This window comes from Haemorhous mexicanus, chromosome 1 (assembly GCF_027477595.1).
Source record: "Haemorhous mexicanus isolate bHaeMex1 chromosome 1, bHaeMex1.pri, whole genome shotgun sequence".
Classification (NCBI taxonomy): Eukaryota; Metazoa; Chordata; class Aves; order Passeriformes; family Fringillidae; genus Haemorhous; species Haemorhous mexicanus.
In genome coordinates, this window is record NC_082341.1 from 106,860,145 (window position 1) to 106,876,786 (window position 16,642).

General features: G+C 40.2%; 1 protein-coding gene across 1 annotated transcript in view; it reads right to left on the minus strand.

Annotated features, from left to right (window-relative positions):
• Positions 1–16,642, minus strand: part of RAB31 (RAB31, member RAS oncogene family) — a 61,258-nt gene that overhangs the window by 4,221 nt on the left and 40,395 nt on the right. Inside the window, exons 5-6 of the mRNA XM_059858039.1 lie at positions 15,561–15,667; positions 11,531–11,640 (exon numbers count right to left, since the gene is read on the minus strand). Coding sequence (XP_059714022.1) covers positions 11,531–11,640; positions 15,561–15,667 — 217 coding nt within the window. The remainder of the gene's footprint in view (positions 1–11,530; positions 11,641–15,560; positions 15,668–16,642) is intronic.

Sequence of the window (16,642 nt, forward strand, 5' to 3'; positions counted from 1 at the left end):
CAACACACCATGCAGGTAACAGTTAGAATTTAGCTTGCAAAACAATTACATCGGTGAAATTTTACAAGAAACAACCGTACCTTGAATATTTTCCCTTGTATCCTGTTCATGAAAATAAATTCACATTAAAAAAAATACATGAAATATGGATATTGAGAAGACATGAAGTACACTGAAATTGTATTATCCATTAATTTTTTTTAATAGTTATCTTACTGATCTCCTTACAACTTAAAAAGAGAAAATTCTCATCTTTCTCCTAGTTCCACCTAAATGTGAATGGTGCAAGTTTAAAGAGATTGTGTCTGTCCTAAATCTGCATGACATTTAGTCCTAGCACGCTGGAGTTTTACAAAGCACTGTAACTAAACACATGGTGCCTACAATTGACAAAGAAAACCAAATCTGTTCTTTCCATAGAATCCCTTCCTCTTTTGTAGGCGCACCCACGTCTTTCCAGTTGACAGCTTTGATTACCTAACATCAGCATCACCCCTTCCCCTGCAAACTCTCCTGATTTTTTAATCATCTTATGGAGCAATTGTGTAGAGTGTTTGAAAGAATTTCAGCCATTACAGGAGAGCCAGAGATCTCTCCTGGGGCAGAAGGGCATTGCTCCAACTCTCTCCCCTGTGTGCCCTTTTAGTACTGCTGCATCTTTTGTCTAACTGGCTTCCTATTAGTGGAAAACATACAATGTGCTTAATAAGAAGAATAATAAACGGAAAAAAAAAAAATCTCCCAGGTCCAGTCATTCCTGTGTCTCTCTCTTTCTCTCTGGTGTGCATCTGGCTTTTGCATTAAAACCTTGTGTGAGCTCTCCATCAGTACCTTGAGATTTTACAGTCATGGTAATGTACTTTCCCATCACTTTGTGGATTTCCTAAATTTTTTTTCTGAAGCTGAATCCATTTTTATTAATTATTCCTCGGTTTACCATTACCCATGTTAAACAACATGAGTTAAAATATTTAACATTTGTTTCTTATATACCACTTTCAGAGAACAAGAACACAGCTGTTCTTGTGAACAGCTCATCATAATCCAGGTGGATTTTACAGCTTAGATTTCCCCATCCTTTGCTTCAGTTATTCACAGTTCTTTCTTACCAAACATTCTATGAATTATGTACCTATGCTGAAGCCTGAGTCCTACAAATTATTTGGGGGAGTGGTTGTGGGTGGGTGAGTTAAAAGCATTCAGGCAAAATCCAATCCCAATGAAATTAAACAGCAAAATTTGATCTGTAAAACTTGTCCTTAAATTACCTTTAGCGAAGATTCAAATTTTCTCTTATTCAGTTAGGTCTGCACAGGTATGCTGTACAAGAAAAGTGTGACTTTTAAAGCAGATAATTTTGTGTATTTGTCCAACTGAATGAGAAAAGGAAACACCCTCACATTACTAAGGTAAAGATATTGTATCTGCTCCAACAGAGTGAAAAATGTGTATCTTGAGGGCCAAAGCATGTATAAGCACTGATACAATGCTGAACTCTATTTGGGTCACTAAAATATCAACCTCACATCCTGCTAAACATTCTGTTCAGACTTTTTGTAAAGCAAAATAAAAAGCAGAATAGGTGGTTACAGACGCAGCTGTTACATGCATTAGTGCTGTTGGCTTTGTTGGAGACAAAGAGAATCCACTAATTCTTAAAACTCTAGAGAATATGAAGAATATGGTATCTGTGAGAGGCTTTCCAAGAAGGCAATGCTGTCGTCATAGAGACCTGCAGGGAACTTCTGCATTAGGTACCTAACACTTCCAAAGGGCTTTCAGCTCAGTCCCAGCAAAATAAAACTCTGTCAATCTGATCCAGACAGAGCACAACAGCAAAAAAACCTGGAATCTACAGATATGGCTTCCATAAATAATGTGCCATTAAGCAAATACCTGCAAACGTTTGTTCTTCTAATGGTAACTTTGGAAGAGGAGAGCTTTAATGTGCAAACTTTCATTTTAGAAATGAAAGCCTTTCATTTCAGAAATGCATTAAACAAAGACATTAACTATATTTGGTTTTCATTCAGCTTTTCATAGTTCCTATGAGTTTCAAGTCTTTTCTACAGTACTCCTGATGTGTATGCCAAGAAGCAGGCAAACTTATCTTTGGAGCAAAAACCTTGCAGGCTTCAAGGTCAGCAAGCAGTTTGTCCAGTTCAGACCAGGATACAATATATGTTGCTAAGAATCACCCAGATTTAAGTAATTTCTCAGAACAACGAAACCCACATAGATAACAACTATAAATAATTAAGACAAAAAATCTCTAGACCTATTTGCTGCTTAGTTATTCCTGAACTTCAGTACTGTTTGTCAGGAACTAGCCATGTTTTCTGCTGTTTTGATACCACTACCCCCTCCTTGAACTCAATGTAAGGAAATAAACGTTTAAACAGTCTAAACTTTTACTTTATTCAAGTCTGAGAATATTTTTTCAGTAGGTGATTCTTGCCTCACTTATTACTTTTCTTATTACCAGAATTATTAAACCATGAAGTTAAACCATTTTAGTTTTAGTAACAAGACATCCCTGCTCAAGCAGCTTTTACCATGACAGGAATAAGTATCTTGGAGCATAAAAAACTCAGTCTAACACCTGAGAACCAGCTCCATGGCAAATGATACAGCGATTTTTCATCAGGCATCAGGGAAAGTGAATAAAAAAATCAGTCAGAAATCTGTCTGTCTTTCCTTAGGCCTCCCTGACAGTAGGCACTGTAACAGAGAAAGGCCTAAGCAGCAGCAGAACACTAAGGATGAGGAGTGAAATGCTGATCCTGCATCTACACTTCCTGCTTCTAACCCAGCTCAATCACTATTGCCACCTAAAAGCACTGTGATCATCTCATCTTGTCATTCAGCTCCTGATAAATATGGCATCAATATTGCTGACACCACCTCAAATATAGCTGGCACTGAGTCAAGATCAACAGAGGTCACAAACTGAATTAATTTGGGAAAGTGTATACTCGTTTAAAATTTGCATCTCACTGGCATCTCTGTTCCAGACTAATAAAAATATCCCAGTATTGAATACCATAAATTAAAAATGCTGTAGATTATTTCTTTCATGCAGTTTATGTCAGAAAGAAGTAGCAGCAGTGCTCTGACATCCAGCCCTGCAATTCTCATGCTGAAGAAATAAAAACATTAAGGCAATTCCTCTTCAAACTGAGGACTGCTTGGTAAAGATAGAGTCAGCTTAAAAGCACTATCAGAGATTGAACTCCTAGAATGATAGAATGGCTTAGGTTGGAATGGCCCTTAAAATCAGGGGGGTTCTAACCCCCCTGCCCTGGGAAGGGATGTCACTCACCAGATCAGAGTGCTCAGGGCATCTGGCCTTGAGCACTTCCAGGGATGGGGCATCCACACCCTCTCAGGACAACCTGTTCTCATCCCTTGCTTAACTTAAGATGACAAACTAGACCGCAAATAGTCTTCACCCTGTTTTGAAGACCAGGACACAACTTGCCAGCTTGCCAAAGATCACCAGGAGTGTGTTTTAGGATTCCAGAAATAGTTATTCACAAAGAATGCATGCACATTTATCTAAGAATTCTCCAGCTGAACTGGTGAAACAAGGAACTTGGGGATAAAATATTACTGAGATGGTATGAAAGTTCCATATGGTTCCTATTGCTGATATTCCTACAGAGAAAGTTGCTGGCTACAATTTAAAATTTGATTTTGCACTACCATTATATATAAGATTATATATTTCAATTTTATTTCACTAAGGTTCAGACCATGTTTCACAGATTTTGTGCAACAAAACTGTTTGTAACCATCCACCTCTGCACATTCCTGAAGAGGTCTTGGTGTCCTCCATTCTCTCATTCCAGTAAACACTGGTGTGTAAAATAAGAAGTCACAAGAGACTGCTCAAATGTAGGGTTACAGAAATTGTCACAGTTCTGAAGTGAATCATCCAGATTAACAGATGAAAAGCATTAAAGCAATTGCATCTCCTCCTTTCTGGCATGTTTAAGTCGGGCTGAGGCAGTCCAGGATGAAGGTCAGAGTCTTCTCCAAAACCTGGTAGAGTTCCAACTCCTGCTACTGAATCTGAGGTTTGTTAAGGGATTAATCAGCACTGTGGGCGTTGCTGTTCTAACAGTGCCAGAGGCAAAGAGATTGGGAAATGGAAGGGTGGACCAAGAGATAAACAAAATGGGAATGAAGAAAAATGAAAACTGGAGCAGAGAAACAAGAGAGACAGCAGGGACTGGTTAGCAGCTCAGCAAGCAGAACTTGAAGAAAGACAGACAGGGAGTGCTCTAGTGCAGCTGGAAGCAGGAGGCATCATGAAAGTAATAAAAGCTGCTCTCTTTATTCCTTTTTGAATGTGATGCTCCAGTTGGAAGCTGTGACATTCACTAGCTCAGAAAAATCAGGCTTGGAGCTGAGCTTTTTGCTCTTGTTTGGGTTTTTAAACATGAAACTAGTTTCATCATTGAACTGTAAAAGACTGCAGGAAAGGAAAGGTTGGGATCAGCCCTAAAGCTGAGCATAAGGCTCAGTAAAAAACCTGCAACAGTTACCATGATGACAAAGGGACAAACACAACAATGCATCAACAGATGACTCATTTACTGTGGAAACAGATGTGTTGTGATCAACCTGAGCTGGCGCATCCAGATGATGAAGTTAAATCCCAAGGACTTGCAGAATCACAGAACATGCTGAGTTGGAAAGGACCCACAAGAATGAGCAAGTCCAACTCCTAGCCCTACACAGGATACCCCAAGAGTCACACCATGTGCCTGACAGCATTGTCCAAATGCTTCTTGAATTCTGTCAGGCTGGTGCTGTGACCATCTCTCTGGGGAGCCTATTCCAGTGCCCAAGCACTCTCTATGTGAAGAACCTTTTCCTAATATCCAACCTAAACCTCCCCAGACACAACTTCAGGCCATTCAAGATAGCAGAGTCCTGCTATCTAACACAACAACAATTACTCTAAGGAGAAGAAGCAATCAGAGTCCTGTGCAGTGGCTTTCTCTGCCTTTCTTTCCATCTTCCTGAAAATCATGTACCAGGTAATTTTTAGGGGGCTGGAGGAAGGTGAAATACAATTCACTCTGCCCCAGAGAAGCAACCTGACACCTGTCAGAGCTCAGGTGAGCTTTTCTAATGGTTCACCTGAGAAAAGGTTAACTTCTTCAAGCAGTGGTACAACAGCTACACAATGCCCAGAACCACCTCCCCAAATTGCCAGCTGTATCACAGCAAGATGAGCCCCTGCAAACCTCATTAATAAAGAACAGCCACCTGTGAAGACACAGCAGAGCAAAGCAGGCACATCTGATCCAACAGTTCTAGCAGTTTTCTGCACCTGTAGGACTTAAAACAGTCCTACTTCATATCTCCCCCAACTCTTTCATACTCTGAAACCTATTTCCGTGGTATTTTAGAAGTTTCTCACAAGAATTATAAAGCTTGGCTCACTAGTCTGTCTTTTGTTTTTTCCCCCTGCCCTCCATACTTGTACTAAGATTTCCCCAATTGACTGTTTACTCATGTTGTAAGTTTTTGTGCAAGGGAACACAATAAATAAAATTTATTGTCTAAGTAAACACAGTTAAGTGGCAATTATTTTAATACTCCTAATAGCACATCTAACAGCATCTCCATGCAGGAAAATAAAGCCTTTGGTTTGGTTTGGTTTGATCTAAAGCAAAAGTATAGACTTCTGACACAAGTTCTTGCTAGGGGAAGCAGCAATACAACTATGTTTTGCTCATTTAATTAAAATCTCCAGAAAAAAACCCAAACAAATATTTAAATCTTACATGTATCAAAGTAAACAACAGTATTCCTAATTACTTAATTACTAAGATCCAACCTTGACTCAAGGTCCTGCTGTAATTAACTTTGGGCTATGTCAGTTTATTTACTGCTGTTTTAAGTTGAAGTGCTTTCCTTGAAGAGGAATCCAGTACCTAACATGTTTAACTTTATGAATAGTCCAAAGGTCATTAAGTTTTGCTCCATTCACTGAAGTCTGAAAGCAAGAGGAGAACTAATTCTGAAATACAGGGAACATAAACTGTAAAGAATATAATCTCAAATATTAGTTTGGATAATGTTTCTTCCATTCTTTCACATGCTGTATAAAAATTCAATTATGAGTTTGGACTACCTTAAAATTGGCATATGTCAAATTTCTTTGTAACCTAAATCTTTTCTTAAAATATCTTTCATAGACCTCTTCAAAGTACTTCACCAATATCTGCAAATCAGCAGATAAAAGGATGAAAACTACCACACTCATCACTCACAAAACTTGAAGACTGTCTATCTGCAATTCCACCCATCCAAGCCCATCTGAGTCAGTGTAAACATTGAGTGTCTGCTGGAAAGGATTCCTTACCCATTCCACAGGTATTTCATACCTTCCACTTTAGCTTGTCCAGCATATAACTGGTTAAAGTGTAAACTCTAGAGATCGAGTTTGATTTGGTTTTTTAATCTCCCAGTATTTCTAGGAAACAAGTATTTGGGTTACATTAAATATTCAATATATGAGCTGCTGGCAAGGCATCAGAAAATCAATAGCTTCATACATTTTTAACTGAGCATTTACCACATGAAAGGTTGAATCCCAAGACAGAAACTGCTCTAATTAGGAAACCTCATCTAGGAAGAATGTTCTTATCTGGATTTTAAACATCAGCCTTCTCTCCTTCTCATAGTACAAGGCATCAGTAAGAGTGAGCATGCTAACCCCTCTTTCCACAGTCTCCACAGAGTGTTCTGATAATGCTCTTCCCACTTCCTTCCCACCCTCAACAGAGGATGCTGAAATGATTCAATCCTGCCCCCTTTGGTAGCACACTGATCTCAGACTTTTGCTGGATGGGGCCTTGAGCAACCTGATCTACTAGGTGGCATCCCTGCTTGTGGTAGGGGAGCTGAACTAGATGATCTTTAAGGTCACTTCCAACCCAAACCATTCTATTGTCCTATGATTTGCCAGACTTCAAAGAAAATAACCCACGGCCATAATGTCTGTTTTGTTCAAGCCCATGTTTATTTTATGTTTCACTTAGCTAGATATTCTTCAGCAGCTTGCTTGTCCCAGGGCCCGCTCCCCTCCGGAGCTGCTGGTGCAGCCGGGCATTAACCAGGGAGCCACAGGCTCGGCTCGGCCGCGCTCCGAGGGCGGCTCTTACGTAACCTGCTCTCTCATATCTGGGCCACCTTCATGCTGAGGTAGCCTGGAACACACACAGGCTGGAGAGAAACAGCTGGGTGTGTACCAGATTTGAGTAAGGTAACTAAGGCTTATTTGAGCTGGTAAATGAACAGGTGTCTGAGAATTGCAAGGGTATGATTGCCACTCAATGATAGTACACACTGGGGAGCTTGTTTAGTCCTTGAAAACCAGCCAGGCACAAGCAAAGGTCAGTGGGCTGAAGTCCCACAAACAAGAAGGGGCAATACAAAACTGGTATGACCCCCTGCACAGGCACAACTTTATTATACTGCTATTGTATAATACATTCCTGGCATTTTTGCTGCTGCCAAAAAAACTGGCGACAAGGAGCCACTGTGCCTATGATTCTTTTAAGGCTGGGAATAAAAAGTTAATAACATTTGTTCCTATAGAAACTCAGCTATTAAAAAATAACTACTGGAACAAATTAAAGAAACACTGAACTGTTAAGCCCTTTTTATGTCAGAAACCTTTAAAGAAAGACATTGGGAAAAATCTACCTCCGGTGAGGAATATACAACTGTATTAAAAATACTCATTTCATGTTTACAGAGACATAAATCAGTCACATGATATTTCACAATCACAGCAAGCCTTCAGCCAGGCACTGCTAAACAAACCCAGGCTAAGTTCAGTGGCTTACCATTTGAAATCCCATGGGTACAAGAGAACCCAGGAGCTGCAGCCCATTACTCAGAGCAAACTCCCAGCTCAGAGAACACTGACTTTGCTGACTCTCCTGCTCAGTCTGTCTCCTCACCCTTATTTGCCCAAGCACAGCGACTGCAGAGTACCTCTCCTGCCAAATTTGACCCATCTTCAAAAAAATCAGAAACTTGTACTGGTTCTAGTCTCTCACATCTTGTATTTGCTTGAGACAAATTAAGGACGATAGATCTGTGTTGAGACTGTGCTATGAAGATTTGGCCTCTAAGCAGCCAAATCCACAAATTGTGAGAGAAACTTATTTAAAAAATCTTTTAAGCACAGTGTAACCTTAGAAATGAAGCGATCTTTCTATAGTCTCTGTTATTTTTCCAAGATTTATCTGGCTGTCAACAAAACATACCAGTTCCTCTTTTTTTCTTTATGCCTACTTTCTATCATTATGAGTATACATTTTTTCCATCATACTATTTCACTCCATTCACAACATTGTTGTTAGACATCTCAGGAAGGAAAAATTTTTATGTTAAAATGCCCCTGGGAAATTAAAAGAATTGGCAAGAAGGAGGTAAATTTTTTAGCTAAAATAAAATGGAGTCTATCCTTTGGGCTGCTTAGGCTATCAATTACAAGGAGGATTTAATAGATAAATACTCCACACATGTTGGAATACCCTTCCAAATCTAGACTATAAAATAGATAACACATACAGTCTACCTGCAAAGTCCAAGGTAAACAGAAATTGCTGCTTCCTTGTTCAGAGGCCAGGGAGCTGCACCATGCCCTTCATCAGCAACACAGGGAGAAGGGCAGGAGCTCTCAGGCAACATGAAAGCAAAACTAAAGCTGCAGAGTGACTTTTAGGGCATCACACAAACAAAATTAGCCAACAGAGTAGGAGACATTGCCACAGGAGGATTTCATGCACGGAAAAGGCAGAAATGTTGCTATGCAACTTGGGCAGAGACAGACTTTTTTGGAAATTGCACTAAGACTGAAGTGGTGCAAAACATCAGAAAGTTACTTATCAATACTCTCTGTCCAGTCACAATCACACTAATTAATTCTACTGCTAATCAAGCATTTTTCACTTGGTTTCCATTATATTTCTATAAACTTACTCTACCAACACTCTCCTTTCTCTCTGCTGAGTGCTTGATAAGGTCACAAGTAGATCCACTGAGACCAAATATTTCTATATATAGAAGTAATTGCCTGTGGAATTAAGTGCACTTGCCTGGGTATCTAGTTCATACTAAACTTAATTTAGCTGATTTTCCTCGTCTATTCTATTAATTATTAGGGACAGTGCACACCGCCAGCTGCAGCAATGCCTATCAAAGTTGGAAACTAATTATCTAATTATGTGGCAAGAATGAGTTCCTCTGCAAGAACATCCACAACTTCAGATGCAGACAAACAAGTAAACTATCACAGGGAAGAACCAGTTCCTCCAGACATCCATGTGGCACACACCTCCTTTTTAAGAGGAGGCAAAAGAATGGTAGTGTATTCTAGGAATACTGGTTCTCATTAACCATTTCAAATACATCCCGTGTAAGCAGAGCAAACAGTTCCACAGGCCCCATCGCAGGCAAAGTGTGCTAGACAATATCAGCTGATTAAAAATATATTAAATAAAAAAAAAATAAAATAACGTCAGAGAAACAAGGTTGAGTGTCTGGACATGCTGTCTCCTAGGTCTCTGCACCCCAGAAGAGGATTCAGGGAGAGGAGGAAACAGCAGTAGTGGAAGAAGATCAGATCACAGATCTCTTAAGAAATCTCAATCCATACAAGCCTGAGGATGCATAGGGAGCAACACCATTCTTTATCATCCCTGTTGCTTTTGAAAGGTTGTGGAGAAAGGTGAATGTTATATCTGTCCTCAAACAGGGGCAAAACAAGGTTTACAGGCTGGTTAGACTCACTCTGTTTCCTGGGAAAACCCAAAGCAAATCCTCTGAGAAGCTGCTTCTGAGCACAAGAAGGTGAAGAAGGTGACCAGGACCAGTCAGCATGGGCTTACTAAGGGTTAACCACGTCCAGCCATCCTGGTTGCCCTCTATAGCAGCATGACTGGATGTTGTTTACCTTGACTTTGGCAAGGCTTTTGATACTTCTCCCTACAGCATCCTGGTACGTCCAAGTTGGGATCCTACAGTCTAGATAGGCAGACTGTTAGCTGTGTGAGTAGCTGGCTGGAACATCCAACTCAAAGGTCAGTGGTTAATGGTATGTGTCTACCCACAGGACAGTTGCCTTAATACCTTTCATCAGAGCCTGAAGGATGAAAAAACAGGCACCCAATTCAGCCCTCAGATGACACCAAACTCAGAGGTGCACTCAGTATCTTGAGGGCAGGGCTGCTCCTCATTAGGGCCTTAGGCTGGAGGCAGATATGGGTCAAAAGGAGCCTTTACATACTTCAGAAAGGACGAATGCCAAGCACTACTTGTGAGAAGGAAGAGCCCCTGGCTATGAGAGAGGCTGGGCACTGGCTGCCTGAGAAGCAGCTCTGCCCAAAAAGGTCCTGAGGGAAGCAATCTGAGCATGAGCCAGCAGCACGCTCTGGCAGCAGAGACAGCCAGCAGCAAGCCACAGGAGCCAAGGCAGAACATTAGGCAAAGTAGTTATCCCTTCTTAGATGTGGTCTAACACCACCTGGGTCACACTTCCTTTGGGCCCCACAACACAAGACAAATGCTGACAAGCTGGCACACACTCAGAGGAGGGCTGCAAGACAGTGAGGGCTGGAGGACTCGCCCTGTGAGGGGAGGCTGAGGAAACAGGGCCAGCTCAGCCTGGAGACACAATGGCTTTGGTGTGCCACAAAGCTGCCTGTCAGTGCCCATGGGAAGGGCTGCTGAGAAACTGAACCAGGCTCTTCAGAGCGGTACACCCAGGACTGGGAGTGAATTCTGGCTTGATGAGGGGATTGCACTATGAGGACTGCTTGAACAACTGCCCAAGGAGGTTGTGGAAGCTCTGCTCTGCCCCAGCCAGACAATGGCCCAAGCAATCTGCTCTGAATTCATTACCAAGTCTGCTTGGGCAGAAAGTTGGACTCAAGTTCTCACAAAGTCCCTTCCAGCCTGCAAGATCCTTCCCACTTGCAAACAGTGACCAGCACTGGAAGCCCTGGAAGGCAAACTGAACAAGACAGTTTTTCTTCTCCTCATGACAAGTGCCAGCCTCGTCATGTTTAGAAGGCCTGGAGAAAAATGTATCTGTTTAGGATTTTTTTAATGTATTCCACTGCAATGACTACCTTCCTTACCAATGCCCTCCAGGAGCGTTTATCAACATTTAAGTTTTTTAGCAACATGATGATAAGACCAACAGCACTGCCTCTACAGCAGGCTTGGTCTGAAACAGCAGATGTGACCCAGGCCATGATTTATATACAGATTTAGAAGGAACAGGCGTACTCTCTATCTACTATCTACTATGTTTTGCTCTGGTGTATTCAAAGCTGTTCTTAGTTTACATCTGCATAAATAGCAGCCACACCACAGGCTTCATAGGATTTATTGATGTCCTTGGGAAAGTAGTTTATAGACCTGAAACAGCTAGCTATTTTCAGAAAACTTCTAAACAATCACAATTCATTAATTAAAGAGAGCATATACTTACTTATTCCTTGAAAAAGTTCTTCAATGTTAACAGCATTCTTTGCACTGGTTTCAACAACAATTGCACCTATAGATTCTGCATATTCTTTGGCATCCTTCATAGGAACCTCCCTGAAAAAAAAATAAAAGAAGCCAAATTTAAAAAAAAAAATTAAAAATTAAAACGTTTAAATTAAAAAAAAAAAGTTAGTTTTTAAGAAAAAAAACCCAAACAACCTCAAACACAGTCTGAGCATTAATATGCTTTTCATCTCCATAAAAGCAATACTGTCTTTCTTCACATGGCATTTGGATCATCTTATTAAAATATATCAAAATTTCAACAAAATTGATCAGTCTGAAGATTTCTAGATTTCTGCGACTTGCTGCTGAATCCATGCCTTGAGAAAAGGAAGATAATTTAAAGAAAATCACATTTGTTTGTGTCTTATATTTAACTTTGATAAGAAAATCACTCTCCACATGCCAAATGTTCAAGCAAGATAGTGTACAACTGTTATGGATGAAAACGATAAGAGCATCATATGTCTTGGTCTTTCCTTGCAAGCAGCAAGGAAATGAGAGATTCCAAAGTAAGTAAGAAAACCACTGACTTTGAGAACATCAGCAACAGCAATCTGTGAGTGCCAGTTCACTGGGGAAAGACACCAATTCTGTGCCATTTCACCAAAATGACACCGTCTTAAAATCACCAGCAGAGCAAACACTCTCATTTTGCAACCAGTACTTCACATGCCAAAAGCTGGCAAGTGCAGTTAATAACATTCAAAAAGACCTCTGCTTTAAACAAGCTAGCCCCATGCTGGCCTAGCATCTCCCTGAGCCAGGTGGCAGAGCTGGATCTGCCTGTGTGCACTGCTATCTCTAACCACCTCTACTCCTGATTTTTGGGCTACAGCAGAATCTGCACCGACTGCTTCAGCCCACAGCTCCAATACACCAATCCAGAGACTCCTCGTACAATTTCCTCCCTGTATGAGCATGTCAGACACATCACTCAGCTTGGTGTCATCAGCAAACTGCTGAGGGTGCACTCGACCCCTTCTGTGTCATGACTGAAGGTATTAAATACCACTGGTCCCAGTATGGATCCCCAAGAGACACCACTGGGGTCCAGCAGGACTCTGAGCCTTTGACCACCACCCACCAACTCCTCATCCATCAAACAGGCCACCCATCAAATCCACCTCTTTCCAGTTTAGAGAGAGGGATCTTGTAAAGGACCATGTCAAAGGATTTAAAGAAGTCCAGATAAATTACAGAACAAGGAAATATTATGGATGTATTGAATGAAGATCTGAGCATGAAATTCTGCTGAATTCTCTTAACCAAGGATTTCCAGAGAACACAATTTTTTAAGAAGGTGAACCACATTTTTAGGGAAGTGAACACTTCTTAGCTGCTGTTACAACTATTGAATTCTATAATGCTCAAAAAAGTATTATGGACACTTACAACATTTTAGCATTGAAGTTTCAGCTCCTGTCTTTAAAACTACTTTTTAATGACCTGTCAGAAGAAAGCCTTATTCCATTTACTTAGAAGTATGCTGAACATTCAGCAGTTCTAAGAGTTGACAGTACTACAACAAAGATGAGGATTTATAGTTGATTAAATTGCTTGCCTATCTGTAGAAATTCTTTCAAAGTGGAGAAGAAATTTACTTCAACAGAGCACCAAGAGTTGCTGCTTATTAACAACATCAAGGAAAAGCAGTGTGATCCCTGAGTGTCCCAAGGACATCTTGGCAGCTCAAGACCAAATTTTAGATGCTAAACAGGGAGGGTAGCCTGGTCAATGATTATGAGAAATACATTAATTCCTCCTTACATCATCTCTTGCACTCAGAGATGGCAGAATCAAACCAACTTGAACCGGGTCAGCTTGACCTCTTTTGCATCTCTTCATATTGGTCTTAAAAGCAGCTGTCTCTCTGATACCCAGCAAAACATCTGCCAAAAGCTCTACAAAACCAAGCAGAGATGCCAAAAATGCATACAAACAGCAGCTTGCTCCTGTGTGCTCACATTATCTTACTTGTAAATGCTCTGTGCCTAAAGGCATGCGTATTTTCTACTCATTGGAAACAATCTGATAAATTGGTGACATGTTTCACCTAAGACCGTTTTTACTGAAGTAAATCTGAAGACATAAAGCAGACAGAGACTGCAAACAGCTACATGCATTGCATAAACAATCAGATTTCTGGAAGAACTGTGAAAATATATCACATATGAGATAGTCTACTCTCTATTTTTCCACCAAAATAACTTTACCTGGACATCACTGGATAACTTCAACAAGAAAAAAGATTGGCAGAAGCAGAAAGAACAACTGCACAAAAAAATAGTACCAAAACTATTCATAATTATGAGGAGAAAAAATGTCCTCTCCCATAAAAACCAAAAAGATTAAGAGACATTAGCTCATGGAATACACTGAGGACCATTCACACAGCAACACAATTTGTGCAAAGAAGAGCTATACCAGCTGAACAGGAGCAAGAATTGGATGATCAGCAATCAGTAAACTACAGGTAGTGGTTGATGATATGATGAGAAGATTACACATCACAGTTGCTCTGTGAGGAAGCCCAGTACTTTCACAACATTTCTGGGATACAGGATTTTTTTAAAGTCTTCAATTGGTGCAAGAGCAAGGAGGAAAAGGGCTGGTTATGGACTCATTTAAAATTGTTGCCATTTGTCACCATCTCCAAAATTACTACCCTTGAGTTAATCTGGCAAGTGTATTGCTGGGAACACTTATGCAATAAATTTGAAACTCAGGGCAACCAAAACCCCTGATCTGTGCTAACTGGCTTTTGGTTTTATTTTTAGAACCATTCTTTCCTGTTTTTTTCTCCTTTGTATCTATAAATTTTTGTCTTGTCAGACTCAGTTTCACCACGTTGATGGCATATCACAACATCAGGTAGGAGATGCCACTACATCTGTGTCCCTGACTCTTAGCCCAAAAGAAACCAGAAGTTTGCCAGAATCAGGGCTCGTTCAATTCTTACAGAAAACAGTGAGTTGCAGCTTTGTGTTGGTTCACGGCTGACAGTGGCAGAGGGGAGAACAAAACAAAACCCACACAGGTCAAACCCCCACGTAGGCCTTGATTCAATAAAAGCACTGCAGCACTTACTTGAAGTTACACACATGCTCCAGAGCTCTGGTGAATCTGGGCCAAAGTAATGATAACTAAACACATGGGGATGTATCTGAACAGCCATGAGAGCCTACGAGGTCATAAGGGGAAAGCATCAAATATGATCATTGAGTTTGTACTCATAGATGAAGCAAGAAATAAGAGTCATGGACTGACAAACAGAATCACTACTGTACAGCAGAATGTGCTTCCATTTCCTGAAAGGATAAATGCAAATCCAAAATACAGCTAACAAGCAGGAGAACATTCTAGCTGCACTCTCACTCCAAATCGCATCATCTCAGCTCTTCTGACGGGGTTAGGGTTCAACCCTTCCCTCTTTTATCTAGGAGGTTCTTTGCCACACACAGGGGACAAAAGTTTTACTTGAGGATATGCTCCAAAAAATCCCAAAAATACACTTTCTACATCCAATATGAAACAGTTTCAGTTCTTGCAAATCACAAGTTCACAAAGTTCTGTGATTAATAGTTTACCTCTTGCCCACCCTCACAGCTTTATATTGCCAGTTTTGCTCATCACTTACTACATTCTGCACCTTTTAATAAAATGGAAGGGAGAAACAAAAAAGAGAACCCTTTTCCATTCCCAATGATTCAGCAGATAAAGGATGTAGAGATTGTACATTAAAGAGGAAGGGCAGTAAAAGAGAGGTTAAAAAACCCCATAATTCACGTCGTGCTGTTGTTGTTGAGGTTGTGCATTGCTAGAATCACTGATTCTAGTACAGGAGGCCAAAATTTTATACTATTATAATTATTATACTATTATATAACTATTATAATGAAGCAAAACTGCTACCTGGAGGGAAAAAACAACAAAGTTACCACAATGAAAGCAACAATAAAAAGTATTACCTGATATCAGAAAGATCACATTTGTTTCCAGCGATGGCCATTACAATGTTTTCAGGACCATGTTCTTTTAGCTCTTTCACCCATTTTTTCAAAGTATGAAATGAATCCTGCATCAGAGAAATAACAAAATAAGCTATCAGCACACTCCCTGCCAATGCATTTGCCTATTTTTTAAAGTAGAGCAGCACAGCTTTGACAGTACTAATGCAATAATGATTATATAGATCACAAGACTAGAAGATCACTTATCTTTCTCTGCAATTTGCTTTTCAAGCTTTAGGCCAGAAGGCTTCTTCAAATTAATTCTTGAACTTGGATGCTTCCCTCTTTTCCACTTCCCCTCCTGCCTGCTCCAACGCAGCACTGAATATTAAATTTCCAGTGATGAAGAAACTACTCCAGCTCGTCTAATAGCTCATTTCCTTCACCTAATGTGAGCTTCATTTGTATAATTTCACTTCTGTCCAGCAGCTTACCATCTCAATCACTGTCATATTTTTGGTCATATCCAATGGAGCTTCCACAGAGATGCCCACTTCCCTGCATTTCCAAATCTGTGATCTGGTAAACTTCAAATTTCTCATTGTAAAACTGAAGAGAGAGGTGACAATTCACTTGGCATTTTTCCCCTCCAAGCATGAAAATCAAACTCTATCTGATGCTGCCTATCTTTTAATAGCAATTTTTCTATTTCTTTACACCAGTGAAGTAGTAGCTTTAAGATAACACTTATTTCTGGAGATTCTAATTATAATGCACAGTTGAAATTTCTACTGACAAAGTGAGCTCCCAAACAGATGATAAATAATTTTTTCCCCTTCAGAAATGCACATAAGAGCTGCCTCTAAATCAGCAGTGGGTGCATCAGTATCACCGAAGGTAGAGCCCTATCAGTCACTTGGGAAAAAAATCCATTCTGCTTTAATGATTAACACTGAATATTAAGCATCAGAAAGTGAAATACACATTGACCTTCCTCTCCTATTTCCCTCTCTTTATTCTGAGAGCTGTTCCACATAAGCTTGGAGAAAGGCTGGCAAAACAAAATTTTATTCTTACAATATATTACAAGATTAACTGTA